This window comes from Cheilinus undulatus, linkage group 2, assembly GCF_018320785.1.
Source record: "Cheilinus undulatus linkage group 2, ASM1832078v1, whole genome shotgun sequence".
Classification (NCBI taxonomy): Eukaryota; Metazoa; Chordata; class Actinopteri; order Labriformes; family Labridae; genus Cheilinus; species Cheilinus undulatus.
The window spans coordinates 24,607,225-24,632,403 of NC_054866.1; the positions used below are offsets into that span (position 1 = coordinate 24,607,225).

A 25,179-nucleotide genomic window follows, 5' to 3' on the forward strand; every position below is an offset into this window, starting at 1 on the left:
CAATTTCAGGGGTGTTGGTCCACCATGGCTTCCACTGGCTCTGCCTCTTGAATGCCATTGATACTGCTGTTTGCTACCTTGTTCCATCAGGGTGTTATAAACTAAGAAATTGTTATTTTGGGTATCAATATGTTTACTATTAACAGTGTTGTCCTAATTTAGTCATGCAAAAAACAATACGTTTTGCAGAAGTGTTACAGAAGTAGCAGGATACTACTGCCTTGTGATGAAACTAAGAGGTATAATACAGTCAAGAAAAGGCTTCCTAATGTGGCCATATTTCTTTTTTATTTTTTAGAATTAACTTTGTAGGCCACATGTAGCCCCTGGGCCACAGTTTGGACACCCCTGGCTCAAGAGGGCATGTGTACGTTTCCCTACACTTTTCTCTGTTGTTTTCTCTAGATCTTGAAAAACCAACACCAGAAATAACTCTTTCACAAAATTGAGTACAATTAATGGATGTTGTTTGCTTTAGGCTTACGTGTTTTTGCTTGATGCTACCGTTTATTTCAAATCGCACTTGTTTTTGGGAAAAAAAAAAAGGGTGGGGGTTCCCTCCAAAACGTCCATTTTAAAGCTTAAATGTGCAAGCTTAGGTTTTCCACACAATACATGACGTTTCATAGATTTTGTTTCTAGATGTTTCATCGAATTTGAAAGGTTGGACGTCCCCCCATCAGATGATAATTTATTAAGTTTTGTGGTCTAAAAGTTTTTTTTCAGACGGGGGTTGGAAACCGACGTGACTCCAGTACGTAGCTGCCCTGCGTCAGTCACAGGGTCCAGACGTCTGTGCTCCGCTTCCCTGCGTAGGCCAGGGCGTACCTGACCTCGCCTTCTCTCACTTTCCCCAGCTCTCTGGAGTTCTCTCAGCGCTGTCCTGTTCTGCTACCCTCTCCTCCCCTTCCGTCCTTTCCCATTTACGGAGGATTCATGCTCAGCTCTCGCCCTCCTCGGTCGCCATGCAGAACAGCCACCAAAAGGAGCATCTCTATAAGATCCTTGTGATAGGGGATCTCGGGGTCGGCAAGACCAGCATCATCAAGCGGTATGTCCATCACAACTTCAGCCCAAACTATCGAGCCACCATCGGGGTGGACTTCGCACTCAAAGTCCTCAATTGGGACCAGGAAACGGTGCGTCTACAGCTCTGGGACATTGCAGGTACAGTCCAACTTTTTACGCACGGTTCAGATGAAAAGTCGATACACGAGGCTAGTTTAAAACTGTGAGAATTTAATCAAGAAAAACAATGTTAAGCCCTAAAGCTTACTTTACTGTTTTTGTTTTAAACATTTTACACACTTGCTCCTCACTTGACAGCCACAGCCTAGGAATAGGCTATAATGGAAACAGTCTGAAAATGTTATTTGTAAAGAAATACCTTTCGTCAGGACACATCGGTCAAGATGGAGTTATTTAGAGATTATATTTGTTTTATAATCTAAATATGAAGGAACTGGAAAATTCACTAGAATAAATGCATGTTATCTAATTAAAACTTTTTAGAGTCAAATCAGCCTAATGCAACGGTTGGAAATTAATTATAGTGGCGTTTAAATGAGATGTTTTCTTCACAGAGATGAAGTGGTTTATGAATTTGCCTCATGCTTTGGTAATTAGCCTATAATAAGAAAATACTTTCTCATTCCACTCTGCTGCCATTGGAGGTTAAACTTTTAAAGTTATAAATTCAGTTTTTGTCAGAGCTTTGCTGATAAAAAAGAGAATACAGCCATTTTCTCTACAAATAGGCAAAGCATTTCTTTCTTCTCTTCAAGGAAACTTGTGTCACTTTGAAAGCATTTGAGATGTACAGATAGTTCAGAGTTGGTTATAAAAGACAGCGATCCAGGGAATGAGCATGAGACTATTTCGTCACAGTCGCTCTTTCAGTTTTGTGGCTGATATTAAAGGTTATCCAGGGTTAATGTTCCTCATGTGTACCGGCTGACCTGTTGGCATCACAACTCCTAAATCCCTGTAATCAACACATTTATACATCCACATGATTCTCTGTATCTAAGGAGCACACGCATTTATCCTGTAATGTAATTAATGCTGCCTTACTATGGCTTTAACCACCATTTAGACCACTTAAAAAAACCATACTGTTCATGTCACGTGACCTTTTTTGGGGTATCATGACCCCACGTGATGTAACAGGGAGCAACCATGGCAACAGTCAGCCATTATGTTTTTTCAGGTTATAGAATGAGCCAAATTATAAGACTGTTGAGCCCAATCATTTATTTGTTATTGTCCTTCCAATTTATTACTAAATAGAAGCACATGCTTCAGATTATTACAAAAGGTATCCTTATTTTTTCTTCATAATTTGCACATAGCCTTGGCAGTGTTTTTCCCCAAGTTTCTGTCACTTTTCCCTCAAATCTACTGTTGTTTCTTAACTACAAAATGAGCATCTAACATCTTAAAGGACATCCCAGTACCTAAAAAACATGTCACTAGATTACAAATTTAAACACACATATAGTTTATATCTAAGTCTGATCACCTGAGTGGCATTCCTTACTGTATGATGCTGTTATTTTGCACATTTGACTGTCTCAAACTATTTAATTGGGATTCTGATATGATGAATTTTCACATATCTGGACCATTTAATAATTTGTTTATTAGAGAAAAATCTCATAATAAAATTGGAAGTTCTCACATCTTTTCCCAGTCCACATTGCATTATCATGGTGTTTTTGAGCACATAAATCTTAAATAATAGAAGACCTTTGAGCGGGATGCTGTTGGGTGTGATAACAAATCTGAAGGCTCCAGCGGTCTCATCTCACATGAGTGTCGGCTGAGGTTTAGAAGAATCCTCTGACCTGCTGCTCTCTCCCCTCCTGTGCGCCCTCTCCAGTAAGCGCAAGCAGTCATGTGTCTCAAACTCATGTGAGGGAGATTTGAGGCCCGAGTCCGTGTATACAGAAAGCTTTTATTGTGAACTAAAGATGAGTGGCTCTCTCAGAGGAGAACTGTTACAGGTCTGACTATACATACCCCCGTTCAATCGCCCTGCAGTCATTGAAGCCTTGAGGCACAGAAACAGCTCTGCATAGTTTAGGTGAGCTATGTAAATTACAGTATCATAAAGTGCTTCTAAGTTTATTTCGGATCATAGAAAACAGTTAAGATAAGCTCAAAGTAGCACATGGGTTTCAAAGTATATTCAGCTTCTCAAAAGTATTTTTCTGATGTGGGAAAGTGATGGTGGCCTAAAGTTTTCTCATGCCATAGATGTAATAAATCACTCATGATTTCTGTGCGTTTTCAAAGACAAATAGTGACCTCAGCTGTTCTATTTTTGGTAGCCATTTCTCTAACCACAAAGTTGAAAGGCCAGCTGCACAGAAAATATCACGACTGGAATATGGATGATTATGTACCAGAATTATGTTGTTATACTTGTGAAGTTGTGGAGGTCAGTGCTTGCTGATCAGGTTTAAATCTGGATATTTTTGGCCTCTGCTTCACTTCAGTTCTTAGTTATTGCAACACTGAATCCCTGCTAATGAATCCAATGGCTCTTCTTACATTAGGTAACTAATGAACCCACACTGCAATCCATTTCTAAACATCATTTGTTTTTATGTTCACTGTTTTTCACCTACTTGTTGACTCTTTTCTTTAAGATTATTTTAGCTTCAAAAAGTTGGTGTACTTTTATGTGCGCATTTGTCAGGACTTAACAGCTGTTGCGTCAAGATCATTGAAGCCAGACCAAATTCAGTCGATTCTACACAAACAAAATCCTAATGAACAGAAGAAGAAGTCTTAACTTTTAAAGTAATAGATAATTCTAATAAATAACCTAGCAACTTTAACTTCAAGGCTATGCTTTGCAAAATCAGAAACTGAGCTATGTATGTTGGGAAAAAGTTGTTCAAAATTGAAATGAAAGAGAACCATGTTTGACTGAATTTTGGATTAAGACTGTTATAAAGTTTTCCAGAAGTTTTACATCCAAGTTTTAGATTTTTAAAATCTTTTTTTTGATGGAGCTAAATGTAAGGCTTGTGACACTCTGTGAACTCATACTCTTGCTCCTCTTGGCTCTACAGTGATGTAAAAACACTTTAACATCTTTGGTTTTCTCACTGATGGCAGGTTACCACGGGTTTTCTAAATAGAGTCTGCAGTTTTGCTAACTATGCCTCCCTTCTGCATGTGTATCTTCACTGAATGCCTGAATTCATAGAAAATACAGTTTTTGTTGGTGAAGAGAGATGCAGCGTGGCCAGGAAATTGGTGCATTCAACAGATAACCCCCCCAGCATCCCAGAGCAAAGATTACAGCTAAAGTTTTCATGGTTTTGAGCCTAACAGATTTTTTATCCATTACTGAAAATTGGCTTGGTATCAATAGAACAGTCTACTGTAATATAACAAACACTTTTTTTATGGTTTTACATAAGACTTAAGAGTTTTTTTTTTTTTAAATTGAACCACCATTATTGATAAAGAGACTTCTCTTTAAAATTGTCCTTTAAAGCTTCATTTCTACCAAGCAATCTGGTTTGGTATGCAAGCATTGGTGTTTCCACTGTCAAAAATGGGAAAGATACCAAAACAGCCGATCTGTGGGTGCTGGTAGCGTAGTGGTTATTTCAGCACTCACGATGCACTGAGGCTGTTGTCTTTGAAGCTGACAGCCTAAATCCAGCCTATAGCTCCTTTCCCACATTTCATTCCTGAGTCTCTCTGTCCCCAGTTTCCATCTCCAGCATTTGTCCTGCCTCTCATATAAAGAGATAGAAGCCCAAAACTAAATCTTTCATAACAATAATAATAACCCATCTGTACCATTCTACATTTTTTGACATGTTTCTGTCAAAGTAACAAGCATACTGATTAGGGCTGGGCACTTAATTGAAATTTAGATTAGGTTGCCATATCTTTAGCTGCAATTCTCAAATCGCAGAAGGTGCAATGTATCTGAAATGTGTTTCAAAATTCCAATTTAATAAAAAAAAATGTTACAGCAGAAATGGTATGCTCTACACATCATGTAAATATTCAAGTGTATTTTTTTCTAGAACAGTTTGCTGAAAATCCTACTTTTCTTGTTTTTTAAATGCTTGTCCTGTTAAAAATGAGGAAGACATAAAATCATCATTCCCTTTAATACAACAATCCATATTGAATTTGCAACAAGCCAAAGTAATTGCAGTGAGATTTTTTTTTTTAATTGTTCAGCCTTTATCACATATTATATGCCATGTTTTATAGCGAGCTCAACAGCGTCCCCTCTTTGTTTTACCATAAACATGCTTTTAAAGGAAACTGTGACATACTATGTAGCAATTAAACCTTGTGGGATACTGGTTAGATTAAGATGACAACTCAATTCAAGACAAATGACAAGCCCTGTTGATGTGTCGCTTCTAGAGCTGCCTCTTTTATGTGATCGACAGGAGTCAGCTCCAAACGCTTACTGGAAATGCACCACTTGTAGGACTGTACTGTCCCTGTGCAGGAAACATCAGTATGTGTGAGCTGACTTACACACATAGGTAGGGACACTTGGTAGATAATAATACCATACTATTAAACTTAATTTATATGAGGATATGTCCTTTTAAAGCTGAAAGTCCTTGGAGAAGTCACATCTCCTCCCAGCTGTTCTGCTGCTGACCCCGTGCTCTCATCCACCTGTGCAAGAAATCAGATGAACAGACAGCGTTTAACATTGTAAATCAATGAGCTTCTCTTCTTCTCACCTCTATTTCAGAACCATATATCTACAGTTTTTATATGTCAGCAGCATAAGGATATCTCATCTGAAAGCTGACTGTGTTCTGTGTATGTCAGTCCAGCACTGATGGTGCTCCAGCAGAAGTTACGGATGGGATGATTAGTGGATACAACATTCCAACTGAGCTTATCGAATTAATTTTACCCTCAAGAATGTTTTACAGGGAAGTTCACATGTAGATTCCTAAACACCAATAACACCTTTCTCTTTGTCACATTCCACCTTCATATCTTATCTCTCACTTTCTGCTCTTTTACTGGCACAAACATGCATATAATTGTGCGTATGTGTATCTGAGAGCGTCTGAAGGAGGGGAAGAGTTATGCAGGGAATGCATGATGGTGGCACGTACAAGACCAGAGTGTGATAAATGAGCAAATCAGATGATTCAGATTCAAGTATGCATCACCAAACATTCTCAGACCTTCACACTGCCTCCACATGATTTCTTTGTGTGTACATCTGTCCTTGTACTGTGTTCGTCTTCTAGGTCAGGAGAGGTTCGGCAACATGACCCGGGTGTACTACCGTGAGGCCATGGGTGCCTTCATCGTGTTCGACGTCACAAGACCTGCCTCCTTCGAGGCTGTCACCAAATGGAAGGAGGACTTGGATTCCAAACTGACACTAGCCAATGGGAAACATGTAGCCACTGTGCTTTTGGCGAACAAATGTGACCAGGGTCGGGAAGTACTGACCAATAACGGAATAAAGATGGAGCAGTTCTGCCAGGAGAATGGCTTTGTGGGATGGTATGAGACGTCAGCTAAGGTGAGAATGATGGTGTGACGCCCACACCCACACTTACACAGATACAAAGTGGTAAACATAGAGCAGGTGGGTTTGTCTGTGTCTTTCCACATCCTATTCGAATGCCTTTGAAAAGCAGCTGGCACCCCACCAGCTCCGCTGTATAGGACCCAGCATCTCATCACCCTGTGGAGATGCCACCACAGAGGCACACTCGGAAGATGTCTTTTAAAAGTGCTGAGTTTAACAGTCTCTCCGTCTGCTCTTTATTTGCATATGAAAAAAAACACCTCACTCTCTGAGCTCCGCTGCTTTTTCTCTCTTTTTAACTGAGTCGAGTCTCTCAGCAGACTTTACTGTGGTTATTTCAGGTCAGCTGCATCTGCATCAGGTGTTCCATCATCCACAAGAGATGTAATGGTTGTCCAAGGAATATCTTTAGGAATAGTGTTTTATTTTTAGTTTAGGAAATGTGATGAATCTTTTCTTTGCAAAAGAAAAATATGATATGATAGGATAGGATACAATAAGAGAGGATAAAGTATAAATCAGATACAGTACAACAAAACAGGTCTCATCACAATGGTATGATACAGTAAGACACAATATGATATGGTCTGACATGACACAACATAGTAAGACACAATAACACTAGATACAATACATTTTGGTGCAATACAACATGACACAATACAATAAATTTCGTTATCCCCTTGCTGAATTCTGACTCATAGTGAAGGTTCTGCACATATCTAGTGGCCTCCACTGTAGTATTAATCAGTAAAAATACAATAAAATTAGCCAAACAGAGAAGACAAGCACATTTCAATGACAAACTGAGCATACGGATTAACACTGACCCAGCCTTTTTTTTTTAGCTAAAGGTGGAAAAGCATAACGAAGCATCTTTTCTAACAGCAGTGAACTTCACTTAGTATCTGTTGCAGAGACAGATGTCACCAATAGCTTTTATTAATTTCAAAAAGAATTTAATAGCTGCGTAAGCTACATAGATATTGTGATTAAAGCTTAGCACACAAAGCTGCTAAGCTATGTAGGCATGTTCTCTACATAGCTATGTTAGCTTTAGCTATGTAAAAAAGCTAAAGCAAGAAATCGTTCGTGTAACTACTTAAAAAACTGGTCTATACATAATCTTATCCTGAATTGGACCTCTGATCTTTCTCTCTGTTTTATTTATGAAATGTTGCTTAGTCTGTAATCTTGGCATTGCAGTTATTTCGTGAATGTAACTGCCAGATTATGTTTATGAATAAAGTTGAATTATAAAATAATAACTGGAAATGTGTTGTGCTGGAATATTACAACACTTACTTTCCGAGGTATACAGTGTCTCAGATGAACGGTCTGTGAAAGTGGCTGTCAGAGATGTAGCCTGTAGCCGGACCCCTCTCAATGCTTGAGAGAAAGCGGGTGGTATCCGCTAAGCTCTGCGGTAACAACAGATGGCACCAAATAACAGACCATGAGATCTGCCAGCAGGTATTGTTTAAAATAATTCAGTTGCAGTAGTCTGTTTCAACCTATAGAGGGCTGTCACTATGCACAGTTTTAACATAAAAAGTTAAATTTAAATGACAAGGTTTGGACTTTTACTGATCAACAGTACTACAAAATCCTCATTATCATAGGTCTTCATCTGAAAAAACCGGTCTGAGGTTTTAGTTGCTCTTTCATGAAACTTTTAGAGACAAATGTGAAGTGTAATCCTATGTTAATTGCTGCAGACAGGAGTGTAAAGAAATGACTCACTAGGATGAGTTCTTTCTGTAGGAGCTAATGCAGAGCAGGAATCTCACAGCTGGATGATGAAGGGAGAAAATAGACCCAGACACACACATCACTACAGCTACATAATCCTTTCCTTTTTCATCTGGCTTACTAACACCATCAAAATGTACACACATTCATGCTAGAGCACATACTTAATGTCTATTAAGAAAACACCTTAAGGTCTATAGTCATATTTTTACCTATGTTTCTGCCCTCATTGCCCATTTTCATCCAACTTAACTAAAATCATGACCAGTATTTGAGCCATAGTTTTATAAAACAGACAAATAATAATAATAATAATAATGATAATAATAATTATAAAAATTTTATTTATGAAGCACTTTTAAAAACAGTTGTTGACAAAGGGCTTTACACACGGCAAGAGCAAGAACTTAGGGAAAAATAAACATCAACGATCAGAGCAGAAGAGGAGCTCTGTAAATTCAAACAAGAAGGGAAGAATGTAATGTGGACACAGGAAAATTAACGAAAATGAAAGAAATAAAAATGACACAAGTAGATCTTGAATGGCGGTTATAGTAGAAGATTATAAAATCTAAAATATAATGGAGTTAGTGAAAATAATGATTCCTATGATAATATTTCGACAGATATCGTAGGATTTGGGAGAAGGAAAGAGTTAAATACATATATTCAAACAAACAACCAAACAAATACATGAAGATGACAGCATCACATCAGTGGGGATAAAACAAAAATAAGATTCAAAACAGAAATGTAATAGAAAAGAGGACAGGTAAGTAAAATGTAGGTAGGTAAACACCAGATGATAAAGTAAATGAACATGAGATAGGAAAGAAGAAATAAAGAAATAAAATTAAATAAAGAAACCAACGAAAAGGTTATGGATTGAGGTAACTGCAGCAACCTTTAAGTGAAAGACCTCAAACGGGTGTCCAGGATTGTGCAGGACTTGTGTCAAAATCAAAGCTGTAAACAAGAAAAGGATTTTGTGGCTTTACTTACACTACTGTGTTGAAAATATGTCCAACAGTCTGCTTTGTATGCAGAGTCTGAAGCGAAGCCCCCAAACACCTCTGTTTTGTGTTTGTTTTCGGCTATTGTGCAGGCAGAGTCTGGGCTGAAAAAGTGTGTAGTGTAATGTATGTGACATACCGTGAGCTCACTGCTAAACAACCTGCCAGGTGAAATATTTCAAACCGTTATCTGAAACAACCCCAGCCATGCTCTGCATGCACAACAACGCACAGTGAGGAAGAAGTGAAGTTGGCGGATAATAGCAAAGGTGCAACTTTGTTTTTATTTTGTTTTATTTTAAAAGAATCTTTGGTTGTAGATCTAACGTGTATACCTGCAGAGAGATACTGATAAATCAGGACGTGGCACACACAGGGGTGTGTGTGCAGAGGAGACAGCAGTGTGTAACATCCTACTGAGCACGCTGTTAGATCTAATGAATATTCAGCATCTGTGCTGCGCCTGCATCACGCCTCTCATATTAAGAAAGCTGGTGCATGCGTATCTGTCTCATCAGTACTCTCTGCAGGTCTTCTCTTCTGAACCTGACTTTTAACACCCCTAGCCATTCATCAAGTTTATTCAGCTTTCAGCTCTGCTCCGACTGGCTCTAAATCCTTTTCTATGGGTGCTGTCCAAAACAGACATTTTGCTTTTGTGTTTCATTTAAAAGGGTGAAATATGTCTGTGAAAAAGGCAAGACACATTACTCAGGATTATCTCTCAGATTTATGATGGCAGATGTGTTTTCCACTCCTACTGGCATCTTTTAGGCCAAGTTGTATAATAGGCATCATCACATAACTGCACTTAGTTTCAGCCCTTTGTTGTATGTAATCTCGCTCCTCATACTGTGCCCTCTTTGTGTCTATTTAAGGCAGTTTCTTAAAAAAAAAAAAAGAAAAAAAAAAAGAACCAAACACAAGAACTTTATGCACAGGAGTGCCAAACGCTGTTTAAAGTTGTACCTAATTTAAATTTAATTAGAGAATAAAATAAGCAGCACTCAAGACATTTCTATTTGTATTGCACCAAAAATGTTATTTTCTGTCACAGCATTCATTATCTCCTCTTAACATCAAATCTAGCTGCTCAGCTGTCACTGAAAAATGCACTCTTTCTTATTATTCACTACCATAGAATTATTTCTAGATCATTTTTGTTGTTTTTTGATGCACAGGAACATTATTCAGAAAAGAACTGAGTTTTAATAAATGAATTAGTACATTTGCTTTGGGTTTAAATTTAAATTGCTACTGGTATTGAGTAATGCAACAAAAAACAAAATATTTTGGGAGGTATTAGCTGGAAAACTAATAGACCAAAGCATGAAGCCTTAGCTAGTTCAGGTTCAAAACTGATAACAGTAGAACCAAAAAGGAAGATTTTACAGCTGTTTTAATAAGGAAAAGTCCAGGCATTTCAAATTGGAGACTCCAAGGATCAAGGTTGGCAGTAGTTTTTGGAAAACAGAAATTATTACAGCAAATACAGCGGACTCTTGAGAACAATAACTGCAAATTTTAAATTCTAAAAACAGTCCAGAAATCTCTATGGATGTGATTATGTTTATAAACTAAATATTTTCTTGGATTTAGAATGTTTTGACTCTTACTGATGCAGTAGGACTATTTTTGATGAGTTATGATGATCAGCACAGTACAGGAGAGCTTCAAACAGTGAGCTGTGTAACTTTCATTTGTTTGTTTGTGAGTAGTTTGACAAATGCGTTAATTGTGGCTGCTGTCATGGTTTTATCCTGAAATGGTTTACATGGTCAGAATCCTTAGAATCAGAGCTTTCTGGTGGTGTATAACATGTTCTATTTACATTTTGTAAATATGAGCCCTTGGATATTTTATGGGGTTGTATAAATGTGTCTGCAAAGTAAATTATGCTATTTACTCAATCCTGTACCCAGGGTCTCCTAACCCTCAATTTCCGCACAGTTTGCACCATAGACTGCTGAGCAGATTGCTCACTTTCCAGTGACGGCTGGAGGGCTCAGGTCACTGGAAGCAACGGGCTTGAGAAGGGACACATGGAAGGCAGGGTGGATCTTCATGGACTCGGGGGGCTTGAGCTGCACTGTGTAAGGGTTAATGATCTTAATGATTTCAAATGGACCAACAAAACGAGGAGACAGCTTACGTGACTTGGTCTCCAGAGGTAGGTCACGTGACGAGAGCCAGACCTTCTGACCAAGGCGATACTCCGGGGCAGGTGAACGATGTGCGTCAGCCAGTCTCTTATTCCGCTCCGCAGTGCGAGTGAGCGCAGCCCTGGCAGTCTTCCACACCTCCCTCATCCTCCGCAGATGTTCTTGCACGGAGGGGACAGCCACAGATTGCTCCTGCTCAGGAAACAGAGGTGGTTGAAATCCAAAACAGCATATAACAACAGGTGAGGGAATTGTGGGCGTATTCCACCCAGGAAAGGTGAGAGCTCCAGGTAACGGGGCAGTGAGCTGCTACACACCGCAGAGCAGCCTCCAAACTCTGGTTCGCCCGCTCTGTCTGGCCGTTGCTCTGGGGATGATATCCAGATGTGAGGCTGACTGTTGCGCCCAACTCCTTAGAACCCCCTCCAAACTTGTGATATGAACTGGGGTCCACGGTCTGAAATGATGTCACTAGGAATACCATGAAGCTTGAAAACATGCTGGATTAATAAGTGTGCAGTCTCTAGAGCAGTGGGGAGTTTGGGTAGGGGAACATAATGCACACACTTTGAGAATTGATCAACAATGGTGAGAATAACTGTGTTACCTTCGGACGGAGGCAGTCCGGTGACAAACTTAAGGGCAATGTGTGACCAAGGGCGACTAGGAGTGGGTAGAGGGCGCAACAAGCCAGCAGGAGGTTGATGGGAGGATTTACCTCTGGCACAGACAGAGCAAGTGGCCACAAACTGACAGGTGTCTCTGGTCATGCCAAGCCACCAGAAGCTCTGGTGGAGGAACTGGAGGGTTCTCTGGAAACCAGGATGGCAGGTTAATTTTGACGAGTGGGCCCACTTGAGCACAGAAGATCGCGCAGAATCAGGAACAAAGAGACAATTAGGAGGTCCAGTACCAGGATCGGGCTACTGCTTTTGAACGTCTTTTACAATTGTATCTATTTCCCAGGTAGCTGCTCCGATGATGCATGAGGGAGGAAGAATCAGGTCGGGTTTCTCTGAGTCGAGAGAGGAGGAGTCCAAACGAGAGATGGTTTGGTATTCCGTGATCCAGGTCTGTATGAGAGGGTGAAGTCGAATCGACCAATGCCTCCACTCCTGAAGAGCCCACATCACAGCCAGCAACTCTCTGTTTCTGACATCACAATTTCTCTCTGCAGGGGATAGACGATGTGAAAAGAAGGCACAGGGGTGTAGTTTCTGGGTATTGGGGTCTCTTTGAGAGAGAATCGCTCCAACGTCAGCATCTGACGCGTCTACCTCCACAATAAACTGGAGGGAAGAATCTGGGTGTTTGAGCACAGGTGCTGTGGTAAAGAGTGTCTTAAGACTTGCGAATGCAGCTGCAGCTTTGGGTGTCCACCGATAGGGGGAACTGGAGGAGGTGAGTTTGGTCAGGGGTGCAGCCACTTTACTGTAGTCAAGGATAAACCTTCTGTAGAAGTTAGCGAATCCCAGGAATCTCTGGAGCTCTTTACAGGTGGTAGGGGTGGGCCATTCGGTGACTGCTTGTATTTTGGTTGGATCTGGTTGTAGCTGACCTTAAGCGATGATGTATCCTAGGAAGCTCACTGATGAATGGAATTCACATTTCTCGGGTTTCACATACAGTTTGTTCTCTAAAAGTCTCTGGAGGACAAGGCGAACATGTTGCTGGTGTTCTTGGAGGGAGCGGGAAAAGATGAGGATGTCTACCAGATAGACAAACATGAATCTGTTCAACATGTCTCTGAGAACATCATTAATTAAGGCTTGGAAGACTGCTGGGGCATTATTCAGGCCAAAGAGCATAACCTGATACTCGAAATGTCCTAGGGGTGTATTGAACACTGTTTTCCACTCATCTCCCTCTTTGATCTGGATGAGGTGGTAGGCGTTTCTGAGGTCGAGCTTGGTGAAGACTTGGGCTGAACAAAGGGGCTCAAAAGAGGGATCAGTGAGGGGTAGAGAGTACTTGTTCTTAACTGTGATGTCATTAAGCCCTCTTAAATCTATGCAGGGACGGAGAGAGGAGTCTTTCTTCTTAACAAAAAAGAATCCCTCCCCTAGCGGAGATGAGGAGGGATGTATGAGACCTGTAGCCTGTGAGTCTTGAATGTAGGTCTCCATAGCAGCTTTCTCAGGGCATGACATGTTGTAGAGGTGACTACTGGGGAGAGGAGCACCAGAGAGGAGATCTATAGCACAGTCATAGGGACGATGAGGGGGTAGAGAGACTGCCAACTCCTTGCTAAATACAGGGGCTAAATTGTGATACTCAGAGGGGACATTGGAGAGATCTGGTTGAAAGGGAACGACTTGAGGGCAAGGAGCAAAGGGGTTAGCTGAGCGAAGGCAGTGAGAATGGCAATGGATACTCAATGGATACTCCAATGGAGGCTGTCTTCCAATTTATCTGTGGGTTGTGGAGCTATAACCAGGGGAGACCTAACACTATGGGTGAATGTGGCGAGGGAATCACAAAGAGTTGTATGTCTTCTCGGTGGTTACCAGAGATGATCAGAGTGAGAGGTGCAGTTCGATGAGTTACATTGGCAATCAACCTTCCATCCAGAGCAGTGAGATTTTTAGGAGATGGTAAGGGCTCAAGGGGTAGCTGGAGTTGTTTAGCTAGTTCATCTTGAATGAAATTATCATAAGCTCCGGAATCAATGAGGACTTGAAGGGGAAGGAAGTCCTGCCCCCACAACAGGCAGGAAGGAACGGAGATCCGTGGAGGAGAGTTGGAGGTAGAGGAGGTGTGGCTCACCAGTGCACCCTCCTTCACTGGTGAGCCTGATCTTTTGGCATCTGGGGACAGGAAGCTAGGTAGTGGCCCACCTGACCACAATGAATACATAACTGCAAGTTAAACCTTCTCTGACGTTCACTGGGGGTTAATCTAGCTCTTGCTAACTGCATAGGCTCCTCGGGAGGTGAGGAAGGCAGAGGAGCACAAGATCTAGGAGTAACTGGAGTGTGCTGAGACGACTGACCTGAAGAGGGAGCCAAACTACCAGACCTGACTACTCTCTGCTGACCCCTCTCCCTCTGTCTCTCTCTCAGGCAGTTATCAATCTTTATGGCTAAAGAGATAAGGTCTTCTAAGGAATCGGGCTCATCTCTGGAGGCTAACTCATCCTTAAGTTCGTCAGATAAACTCCTAAGGAAAATAACTTTAAGCTCCTGTTCCCCCCATCTGCTCGTGGAAACAATTATGCGGAAGTCAATGGAAAACTCTGCGACTGACTGAGAGCCTTAAGAGAGGGAGAATAACCACTTAGCTGCCTCTTGGTCCTGGAGGGGATGATCAAACACTCTACAAAGTTTGCTAGAAAAAACAGAATATGAGGCTAACACTGGTGATCCCTGTTCCCAGATAGCAGTGGCCCATTTTGAAGCTTTACCACGTAAAAGATTAATTACATAAGCTATCTTGGCTCTATCAGTGGGGTAACTATGGGGCTGCTGATCAAACACAAGGGAGCAATGTAACAAAAAACCACTGGCACTACCCATCTCTCCAGCAAACATTTCTGGGGGAGGCACAAAAGGTTCTTTATGAGGAAGGAGGGGAGGGGAAGGTGAGTTTTCTGCTGGGGTGGAAGTGTTACTCACTGAAGGGAGATCTTGTGGGGGGCTGTGCGGCTGATTGGCGCTCTCAGATGGCGGTCTGGAGCTGATCAGAGAGACTGGTGACCTGGCTGCTCAGTGTTTGGAGTGATAGCATGATTCCACAGAGCACGTTCTCATGTTGTCCTAGGCGTTGTCCCTGGTGAGTGATGGCGGTTCTGATTGAGTCCGGTATGCTGGGTCCATGCTGACCAGAGTTTTCTGTGATGTGCAGGTATGGTTGAACCCAGAATGCAGAGGCGGATGAGCAGTTTTAACAGATTTATTGAACACATAATAGTGCAGGGGGGAGGGGGAATCCCCCGGTCCAAGGGAGTGAGAGTAAATGGGGAGAGAGTGCTGAGGCTGGGCTGTGGTGGAGCGGTGAGTGAGGCACACTAGCGAGTAGCAGGCAAAACTCTGGCACTGAGGAGAGTCTCTGCAGGTCTCTTGTAGGGAGCACTGATGATTAACCTGTGCCAGGTGTGATCAATCTCCTCAGCACCGTGGGGGGAAGGTAGCAGCCTCAGGTAAAAGCACAGTGAAGTTAGCAGCCAGCAAACAGGAAACCGGAAACAGGAAGCTGGACATTTCCAAAATAAAACTAAGAATAATGAATAAACACCACAGCTACTCTAGTTAAAAAAAAGGTTAAACTCAGAGTTTAGAGGATGAGAATGGCCTCCATGAGTGTCAGAAGTGCCAATCTACTCTGCTACGCTTTAGAAATGTGCTAAATCTTTTTTCAGCAAAGACCACTATTCCAGAATGCCACCGTCTGACCATAGGGTCTATTTCGAAATAAAGCACTGGGTAAAATGACTGACAAACATGTATCTAATCACTAACCAACATTACAACAAAACACAAAGCAAACGAACAACAAATCAACCTCAGACAAAGTAACATACTGTTGGTATGTTTTTCTCTTTATTCCTGTGTGATTTTGTGATCCATCTGCTTTGAGCTGAGCTAAGTGGGCCTGTGCTCTCTGCACTCCACTCCGTTTCAGTAATGGGTCCAGCGAGCGGGTGCTTACAAAAAACTACTGCACCAACCGAATGCTGTGAGTAGGACTGTATAGTATTTGTGGGTTGTTAAGATTTAAAGCTGTCTTGAGGAATTTTTCACTCTTTATGAAACAGATCAGAATAAATACTGATGTCTCAAAATGACCAACAAAAGCAAATAAGACAATCAGTAATGTGACTGTGACTGAAAAGCTGGTTCATGCATTTATATCCAGCAGGTTAGATTACTGCAATGCCCTTTTTGCTGGACTCCCTAAAAGTCAATTGGAAGGCCCCAGCTCATCGAAAACGCTGCTGCCAGAGTGCTTACAAGGACAAGAAAAACAGAACATATTACACCTGTACTAAAAAATCTCCAGTTACTTCCTGTTCAGTACAGAATTGATTTCAAAATAATACTTCTAGTTTATAAATCTCTGAATGCTATGGCACCCCAATATCTTTCTGACCTTCTCACTGACTACCATCCCATCAGACCTCTCCAATCATCAGGCATGTGTCTCCTCAATGTACCTAAAATGAAAACTAAATCTGGCAAAGGTGCATTTAGTCACTATGGTGATGTCCTCTGGAACAAACTGCCTGCTGACCTGAGATCTGTTGAAATGCTTAGTTCCTTCAAAAGTGGCCTTAAAATGCTGCTTTTCTCACAAGCCTTTGGCTGTTATGTTATCTTTGTGTGCAAACTTGTTCATGGATTTGAATATGTTCCTCTTAGGAGATCCCAACATTAGTATATGCAAAAATGTTTTACAGATTGTTGCAAGGTGTGTCCAAGATCATTAATTATTTTGCCTGAAATTTCTGTTTTTCTTGACTCAATAGGGTATCTTTGTTGCTGTTTGTTTGTTTGTTTTGCATCTGTTTTATCCTCAGTAAAGCGCAGTGAATTGACATTTGTATGAAATGTGCTATATAAATAAGATTGAATTGAATTGAATACAATTTAGAATCAGTTATTTTTATTCCTCATTTTCCAGTGCTATTGATCAAAAATAGTCACTTATTTGTCACTATAAATGTTTTAGTTTGAGTGCTACTTATTTTTTTAGTGATGTTATTTTGTGTATAGAGGGGGTGAAGCTGTATTATAAACGTTGGATTTTCTTTCTACATAGTTTTCCTTCTAAAAACATGTACACTAATCAATTTATCCTTCCCTCTCTCTTTTCCTCCCTACCTCTCTCGCTCTGTTTTTCCCCTCTCTGTTGGTTTCTTTACTTCTACAGGAAAACATTAACATCGATGAAGCAGCGAACTGCTTGGTGAAACACATCATCGCCAGTGAGAATGACATGCTCCAGTCAGAGGTCCCTGACACCATCACCCCTCAGTTAGAGAAGGACAAAGGCGGGACATGCTCGTCTTGCTTCAGAGCCCAGTAATACCTCGACTTCTTCAAAAATTCCCATTACAACACTAAGTCCAGTTTGTCTGTGAGCAAGAGGCCGAGGGAGAACTCCAGCTGTTTTAATTAATCTAAGCATGCATGGGCGTCAGCTGTTTTCTTGTCTGGTTCCTCAGGTGGGTTGGTGGATGTGGGTTTCAGGGTTGGGTGGGGGGAGTGGATGAGATCTTGCATAAGGAATGGATTGAAACAGACAGAAAGAGGGATGGATGCAGCTGTGTGCTTGTCAAAGGCAAGGTCACCCTCTGGGCAACATCAAGCCTTGACACTGCTACTTCAGTTGCCATGGAGACACAGTTAATGAACACATGCTCAGCGAATCACAGTATATGTGTTCTTTCAGTTCATGAAGGTAAACCACGTTACCTGTCTGTCTGTCTTTCTTCCTCCCTCTTTTACTCTCCTTTACCTTTATCTTCTTTGTTCTTTTCTTTGTTTTTGCTTTTTTCTCCTCATCCCTCCCTGGCAGTTTCTTTTCAGTCATTCACATGTCATGCTGGGCTTATAGGTGGGCAGTAAAGCACATTTATATCTCTTAATTCAATGGTTTTATATTAAATTTATACTTCACCGTTCAATATTTGTAATATTTGTAATTATGGGATAAATGCATATATTTATCTATATGCAGTATATGTATACAACATGTACATATTATTTACAGTTTATTGTGACAGATTATAGAACCAAAGATGTATCCAATTTTCCACATGTTCATATGAATAAAGCATAGTTTTACTGACACATGCCTGGATGTTAATTTATGTCTCAGTCACTTTCACTGATTAGACCTGTGTTCATGAAGGTCCAAAGATCCATATTAAGGTTTTTTTGTATTCCTGTATCTCTTGAGCCAAAGTCAGACTTCATGTTATTTGACCAACACAGTTTGGCTGCAGACCATTCATTTCTAAAGGCCACTCTCACACTGTTCATCTGAGACGCTTTATGTCTCAGCCCTCTTGAAAACATTTGAAAAAAAAAATCAGATCAAGCTTTTGTTTAGGGTAAGGGTTTAGGAATGGTTAGGATACCAAACGTTAAAAGTAAAAAAACTGAGCTGCAAAACCTCATATGAAGCAGAGTTAACAGTTTGCTAACAGGAAAAAAAGTTTGTCCTCCATAAAAACATTCCAGCCCTGCCAGCTTAGCTTACATATCTCTATAAGCTGCATAAACTAGATATATAACGTTGCTACGGAGCTAACATAGCTAAAGCTAAGCTCACAAAGCAGCTACATATCTACGTTTTCTGTGTAGCTTAGTTAGCTCTAGCTATATTTGCTAAAGCCCTCGTTTCTAAAGCAAACTTAGCTAAAGACTGAGCTACTTAGCTCACGTACATAATCTAAGCCCACAGAGCAGCAATGTAAGATACATAGCAAAGCTATCTTTAGCTACATTTGCATAAACTCCCATTCTTAAATGTGAGTGTGCTACATTGGCTTATGTAGTAACATTAATTACGTAACTCTGTTAGCTTTAGCTAAAGCTAAGTTAGCTAAAGATAAGCACACAAAGCTGCTATGTAAGCTACATAGCTAAGTTTGCATTGGCTTATATAGTAATGTTTATTACATGGCTGGCATAGCTATGCTAGACAGACAATGCAGACATGACAGAATTTTATTAAATCTACTTACAAAAAATTATCATTAGTTAATTTCCGCTGTCTCATCTCCCACAGTGGCTAAAGAAAGTACAAAAGTATTCCTGTCATCTAAATCAGCTGACTCAGTGGCTGTGTGCTCCATCTCCACCAATGTGTCCTCTCTGGTCCACTGAGCAGTGAAGACTGTAAAATGAACTTTCACTCAATGTTTTTCAGCTCCAACATTATACATACTTCATGATTGTTGCTTCACTGATACTGCAATCCATTTCATAATAAAGAAGTTGTGATGAACAACTATCTTATAACAAAGGGGAGAGCATGTGAATAATGAAGAATAAATAAACCAGTCTATGTCAGTGTCCACCCACCAGATTTATAATTTCATTTTTTTGCGAAGTGTAGATATTTTTGTATGGCATGCATAGTAAAGATGCACAATATGATCAAAGTATTTAGCCATGACTGTTGAATATTGAATTCAGGTGTTTCAATCAGACCTGGTGCCACAGGTGTATAAAATCAAGCACCTAGCCATGCAGTCTTCATTTGCAAACATTTGTAATACAAATAGGTTGCTCAGGATAGTTCAGTGCAACAAATGTGGTTCTGTGATGGATGCCACCATTGCAATAAGATGGTTCATGAAATTTCATCCCTGCTGGATATATTAGGAACAACAGATGCTAAGCCCCAAAGAAGAAGACCATGTAAAATTACAGTATGAGGACGACTGCCACGGCAAATGGCGTGTAAAAGTCACCAACACTCTGTAGCAGCCACATGCACGCTTTGTACCACCAAGTCCAATGCCAAGCGTAGGATGAAGTGGTATAAGGCACACTGGAACTGAACTGTTGAGCAGTGGGAACATGTTCTGTGCAGTGACAAACCACGCTTTTCTGTTAGGAAGTCAGATGGGCGAGTCTGGGTTTGACAGATGCTGGGATAACAACACCTGCCTGACTGCAATGTACCAACTGTGTACCAGCTTTGGAGGAGGGATACCGGTATGGGGCTGATTTTCAAGGTTTGGGCTGAGCCCCGTATCTCCAGTGTAAGGCATTAATCTTAATGCTTCAATATAAAAAGACATTTTGGACATCCCTAGGCTTCCAACTTTGTGGCAACAGTTTGGGGTAGGCTCTTTCCTATTCCAAAATGACTGTAGCCCAGTACACAAAGTAAGGACTATAGCGACATGGTTTCTATGTCTGTATGGCGCAGATGAACTTGACTGGCTAACAGAGCTCTGACCTCACTCCCTACTGCCAGCCTTTGGGATGTGCCTGACCTCATAAATGTTCTACTGTATGAATGGGCACAAATTCCCACAAAAACATTGCAAAATCTTGTGGAAAGCCTTCCAAGAAGAGTAGAAGCTGTTAGAGCTGCATAAGTGGAGTGCCACTCCATATTAAAGTACATGTATTTGAATACAATGTCATTACAATCCCTGTTGGTTTGATGCCAGGAGGCCAAATAATTTTGTCCATAAGTTGTTTCAATGTTAATACAATAAGGTCAACATATTTTCACATCTAGGGTACTTTTATAGCTTGGGTTCCTTTTTATCCCACTGAAGGTGGCGATTTAATTTTTGGTGTTGTTTCCATTAGATTTTGGTTTAGAGGAATGAAGACAGTGCCACTCTGTAATTTCCACTGATTTAACAGGATTTTCTGCACTTATGTAACTGTGTGTGAAAAAACACACACACAGGACAGTAGGGAATGAGGCTATTGCTGCAGAGTAATGTGGGAATTTTCTCTTTGCCGTGTGTTTAAAGCAAACCCGTTTTTTTCTCTGCACACCCACACACAGAGACATACAGTGATGATCAGAACATCTAACAGATTCATCTTTCAGTTGTTGCTGGTCTCTACAGCAACAAGCTGCAGAAGGAGGGATAGTTTTTCCTCACTAAACAGGCATTGTATTTGCTTTTCTCCTGATATTTTTTTCATGTAAATGAAGAAAAGAGAGAGAGAAAGAGAAGAGAGAGAGGACCCATAACAAGGGACTGCAATCACAAGACTCCTCAGTCATACAGGATAAGGACAGAGTAATCTGCACATGATTTCAGGATGACTTCAAGCCTTTTTTTCTCTCACACACTAACACTGACACACTCGTACAGATTAACCTTCCAGTGCTATAACTATGATTGTCATTTAAAACTTTGCAAGAGGTATATACTTCCCCAGGGCGGCAAAATATGCACTCATTTGAAATGTACTTGTTCTTGAATTTTCAAAGGAAACATATCCCTTTTGATGATAAGGTTCATTTTAAGTATAAATAATAAAATGTCATGCTGCAGAACAGCCCCAGTGCAAATACAGACAGCGAGCTCTGTCTTGGTGCTACTACACAGTCGATAAACATTGAGAGAGGTGTTGGAAGTGGAGGCTGTGGCAGGCCGGCTCTGGCTGTGAATTAAACACCCGCTAAAATGAAATCGATAACAGAAGCCAGGGGAGAGCAGGGGATGAATGAAAATAGCGGCTGCACCGCCAACTTTGATCGATAAGCGTGAGTGTTTGTCTGTGTGTTTTTTCTGTGTGTGTTTCTGTGTGTGTTTGAGCTGCAGAAGTCTCAGTGAGTTTTAAATGGAGTGCTATGTGGAATATCAAAGGCCTACACGCTGATGACTCACTGTTCACAAGCAGCTTTGTCGGAGAGAGGATCCACTTCAATAGCAGACCTGGGTCTCACACACTCACACACCCACAAACAAATGCATACAAGGGTACTATTGATTACACTTATGGATTTGTTTACACTTCCAGCAGGTACTTTTTGATTTTTTTGTACATTCATTTAGGACCTGTTGTTTACACTGTTTATACCAATCTCAGCAATTTAACAGAATGCAATTAGATGATTATTGCTGATACTAGTGTTTTTTTCCCATCAGGTCATTCATATTTCAGTGCAAAATGTAGATTAAGTCCTAATAAACATCTGGCCTGAGCAAACAATGATTTATCGCCAACACTTGCACAAATATTTAATTAAAATGCATACATACTTCCTCAGAAAATGGTAATAAATAGAGAATTTAATTAGCTTTAAATCACAACAATCAGTCTAGCATGCAGAACAAAACAACACTTCAACAAAGCATTTCAATTGTTTCTTAACCTTCATTCAACCAGGAGTATTCTCATTGAGATATGAAAATCTATTTAGAAGAGAGTCATGGCCAAGACAACAGCATGAAAAGTTCAACACAAATGACAATCATAGCAAAGGCTAACCTGGCACGCCAGATGGTAAACCACTCATACACAGCGTTTGGGAAAGGACAGAGCCTTTGAAAAAAAAAATCGGAGAGTGATTGGATGAATGTTCTGCCTGTCACATCTTTACAGGCCAATCAGAGCAACAAAACACGTGACGTAGCCGCCAGTGAGCTGTGCCCCTACCGAAGGAGTAAACTCCATTAGAGCAGCATAATGCAAATCATGGCGACTGTAGACATGTCAGTACATGACTTTTGTTGTTTTTGAAAAGAAAACAACTCAATGCTGTTCTTTCTTCTTCTTTTAATGAAGAAATGTTGTCAAGTTCTGACAAAACCGTCATTTTAGCAGCATCCACGTTAATGTCTTCCGCCATAATTGCACCAGCCTCTTGTTGCTGCTTGCTTGCATCTGACCGCTGCGCCTGAAAGTACTGCCCCTCGTCACTGATTGGTCCTGTCACTTTCTAACCGGGCCCAAACGGTTCAGATGGGAGCTTTGCAAGATGGATTTGCCAATGAGAAATGCGGAAACAGGCGTATCCATCTGCTTTGCAAGGGTAAGCAAAGGCTACATCAATCAGCAAATCAGCAGATCAGCAGCTTTCAGGAGAAAAACATGCATACTATGGTCAAATATCCCCTATCTGTGGTTTTTAAACTCCCAAACTAACAAAATTCTCCAGTTTAAGGTGACCCTTTAGCTCAGATCAAAATGAAAGAGCTGCTGTTTTAATGCAAAACAAATTTCAGATCTTGCATCTGACAATAAAGTATCAAATCAAGTTAAAAAAAAACATTGAAAAGCTCTTTTACCCGAGACAGACCCAATTCAAGAAATTTCTCACATGAAAACATGCATGAAAACAGAGGTTACAGCTACTTACAGTTTTTTGTTTTTTTTCAAAACAATCTTCCATCCTTCCATCATGGAAGACCAATCAACTTTCTCCTACAAAACACAGTGAGGGTAAAGGAAACCACTGCTGTAATATTTTTACTACTGTTAACCTCATCATGTTAATGCTCATGATTAATTTAGAAATCTTAACGTGCTATGAAATAACAATGTAAACTAATCATATGACCAAGTTTGAAAGTGATGAGTGAGGAGACGGACCCAGGTCTGAAAATTTGGTTTTAAAAGCTGCTGAATACAAGTTTAGATAAAATCTAAGTTGTGTGTAAGCAAAGATGCTAACACTAACATGGTATCAAGCCGTGGTTGTCAAGCTACACTGGTGGAGTGCAGCATAATCACAGCATAATTATTTTATTTTATTTTTTAGTCAGTTACCTGTACAAATCTTTACATATCAGTGGATCTTGACACAAAATGGTGCGTTTTCTGGCCAGTAGAAGTAGGTTCAAAGAAAGTTTCACACATGCTTGAAACTAAAAAAATTCCCCCAGATGTTTGTTGTACTGGCAAATTAAATCACTTGTGTTCTGGCGGTGGCATCTCACTGTAGTGGTCTGCAAGAGGGGACATCTGAACTCTGCGGTCTGCAGCCAGAGTTTACCTGGAGTTTTCCTGCCAGCCTTCTAAAAGGTTGAGGAGAACTGATTGGTAACACAGTGAAAAATAATCAGGGAAATCTCCCTGTTAAACGTGTACAGGAGAAAGCAACAGAAAGGTTCTGTCAGAACGAACTAACATTTGTATTTTTTAGTTTTTCTGCCCTGTGAAGGTAAAAATCATACAGCAAAAGGCTTTTAAAGACATAATGTACAGCCAGCTTAGCAAAAAAGCACAATACATCCTGAAAAGTCCCTGAATGAAGATGCAGAGAACTGCCTGCCAGGGTCTTTGTGTCTGAATCACTGAAAAGGTGAGCTGTGAGAGCTAAGGAGACAGCTCTGCCTCTGTTTGAGTCTGACAGCACTGCAGTGCTCCCACTGTACTGTCAGTGTACTGAGCAGCAAAACAACAAGTATGGTCTTTGTACTCTTACTGCATAAAGGTAGAGGAGATTAAAATGGGCTGATTTTGTTGTAGGAGTGCAACCAAATACTTTTATGCATGAAGTTTTGTCTTACTGTCACAGCAGGATTATTGCTTTTTTGTACTAAAACAACAAACAATTCACCCCTCCTTTGGTCGATATTTATTTCAGGTAAAGAAACAAATAAAGCTACCAACAGCAACAACAACAACAACAACAACAACAACAACAACAACAACAACAACAACACATTTTTAACCTTAGAGAGAAAAACAAGTCTACACAGTCACATTGTGATATGCGCCATTAGAGGGATGTCAGGGTGAGGGCTGCTGCCCACAAATGAGCACTGCCTGGCAACTGATAGTTCTGGGCCTTACCCAAGGGCCCCTTGTAGTACTCAGGAAGTGAACCGGCACATCTCCAGCTTCCACACCAATTCCAGACTTGGTTGGATTGAGACTTGAGCCAGCAATCCTCTGGTTCTCAACCAAAGTCCAAACCAACTGAGCTACTGCTGCCCCCTGAAAGAACATTTGTACTAAAAACAACAAATCTTTCAAGAATTAGGCTTGCTGGACATGCATTTTTATTAAGAAAGTTTTGAATGGGTAGTTACATGCTTTCAAGATGCTGGGATAAAAAGGAACTAGTCTTACTGACTCCTCACAGTCATAAGCTTTCTACTGGAGCAAACTATGCTGAGGCAGAGACAGGGATCAGTATGTCAAGTCACAGAAAGATGAACTCACTGCATGAACGCTGCAGAGGCTCCATCTGTCTTGTTTCTCCTCAGGTTCCCCTTGGTACTCTTCACCCTGTCATCAAAGTAAAGGCAGACTGG

General features: G+C 40.7%; 1 protein-coding gene across 1 annotated transcript; it reads left to right on the forward strand.

Annotated features, from left to right (window-relative positions):
* Positions 1-789: 789 nt before the first annotated feature.
* On the forward strand, positions 790-18,232 carry rab38a (RAB38a, member RAS oncogene family). Its single transcript, XM_041809112.1, has 3 exons — positions 790-1,167; positions 6,267-6,547; positions 17,352-18,232. The coding sequence occupies exons 1-3, from the start codon at positions 966-968 to the stop codon at positions 17,505-17,507; spliced, it is 639 nt and encodes a 212-aa protein (XP_041665046.1). The 5' UTR covers positions 790-965; the 3' UTR covers positions 17,508-18,232.
* Positions 18,233-25,179: the final 6,947 nt, after the last annotated feature.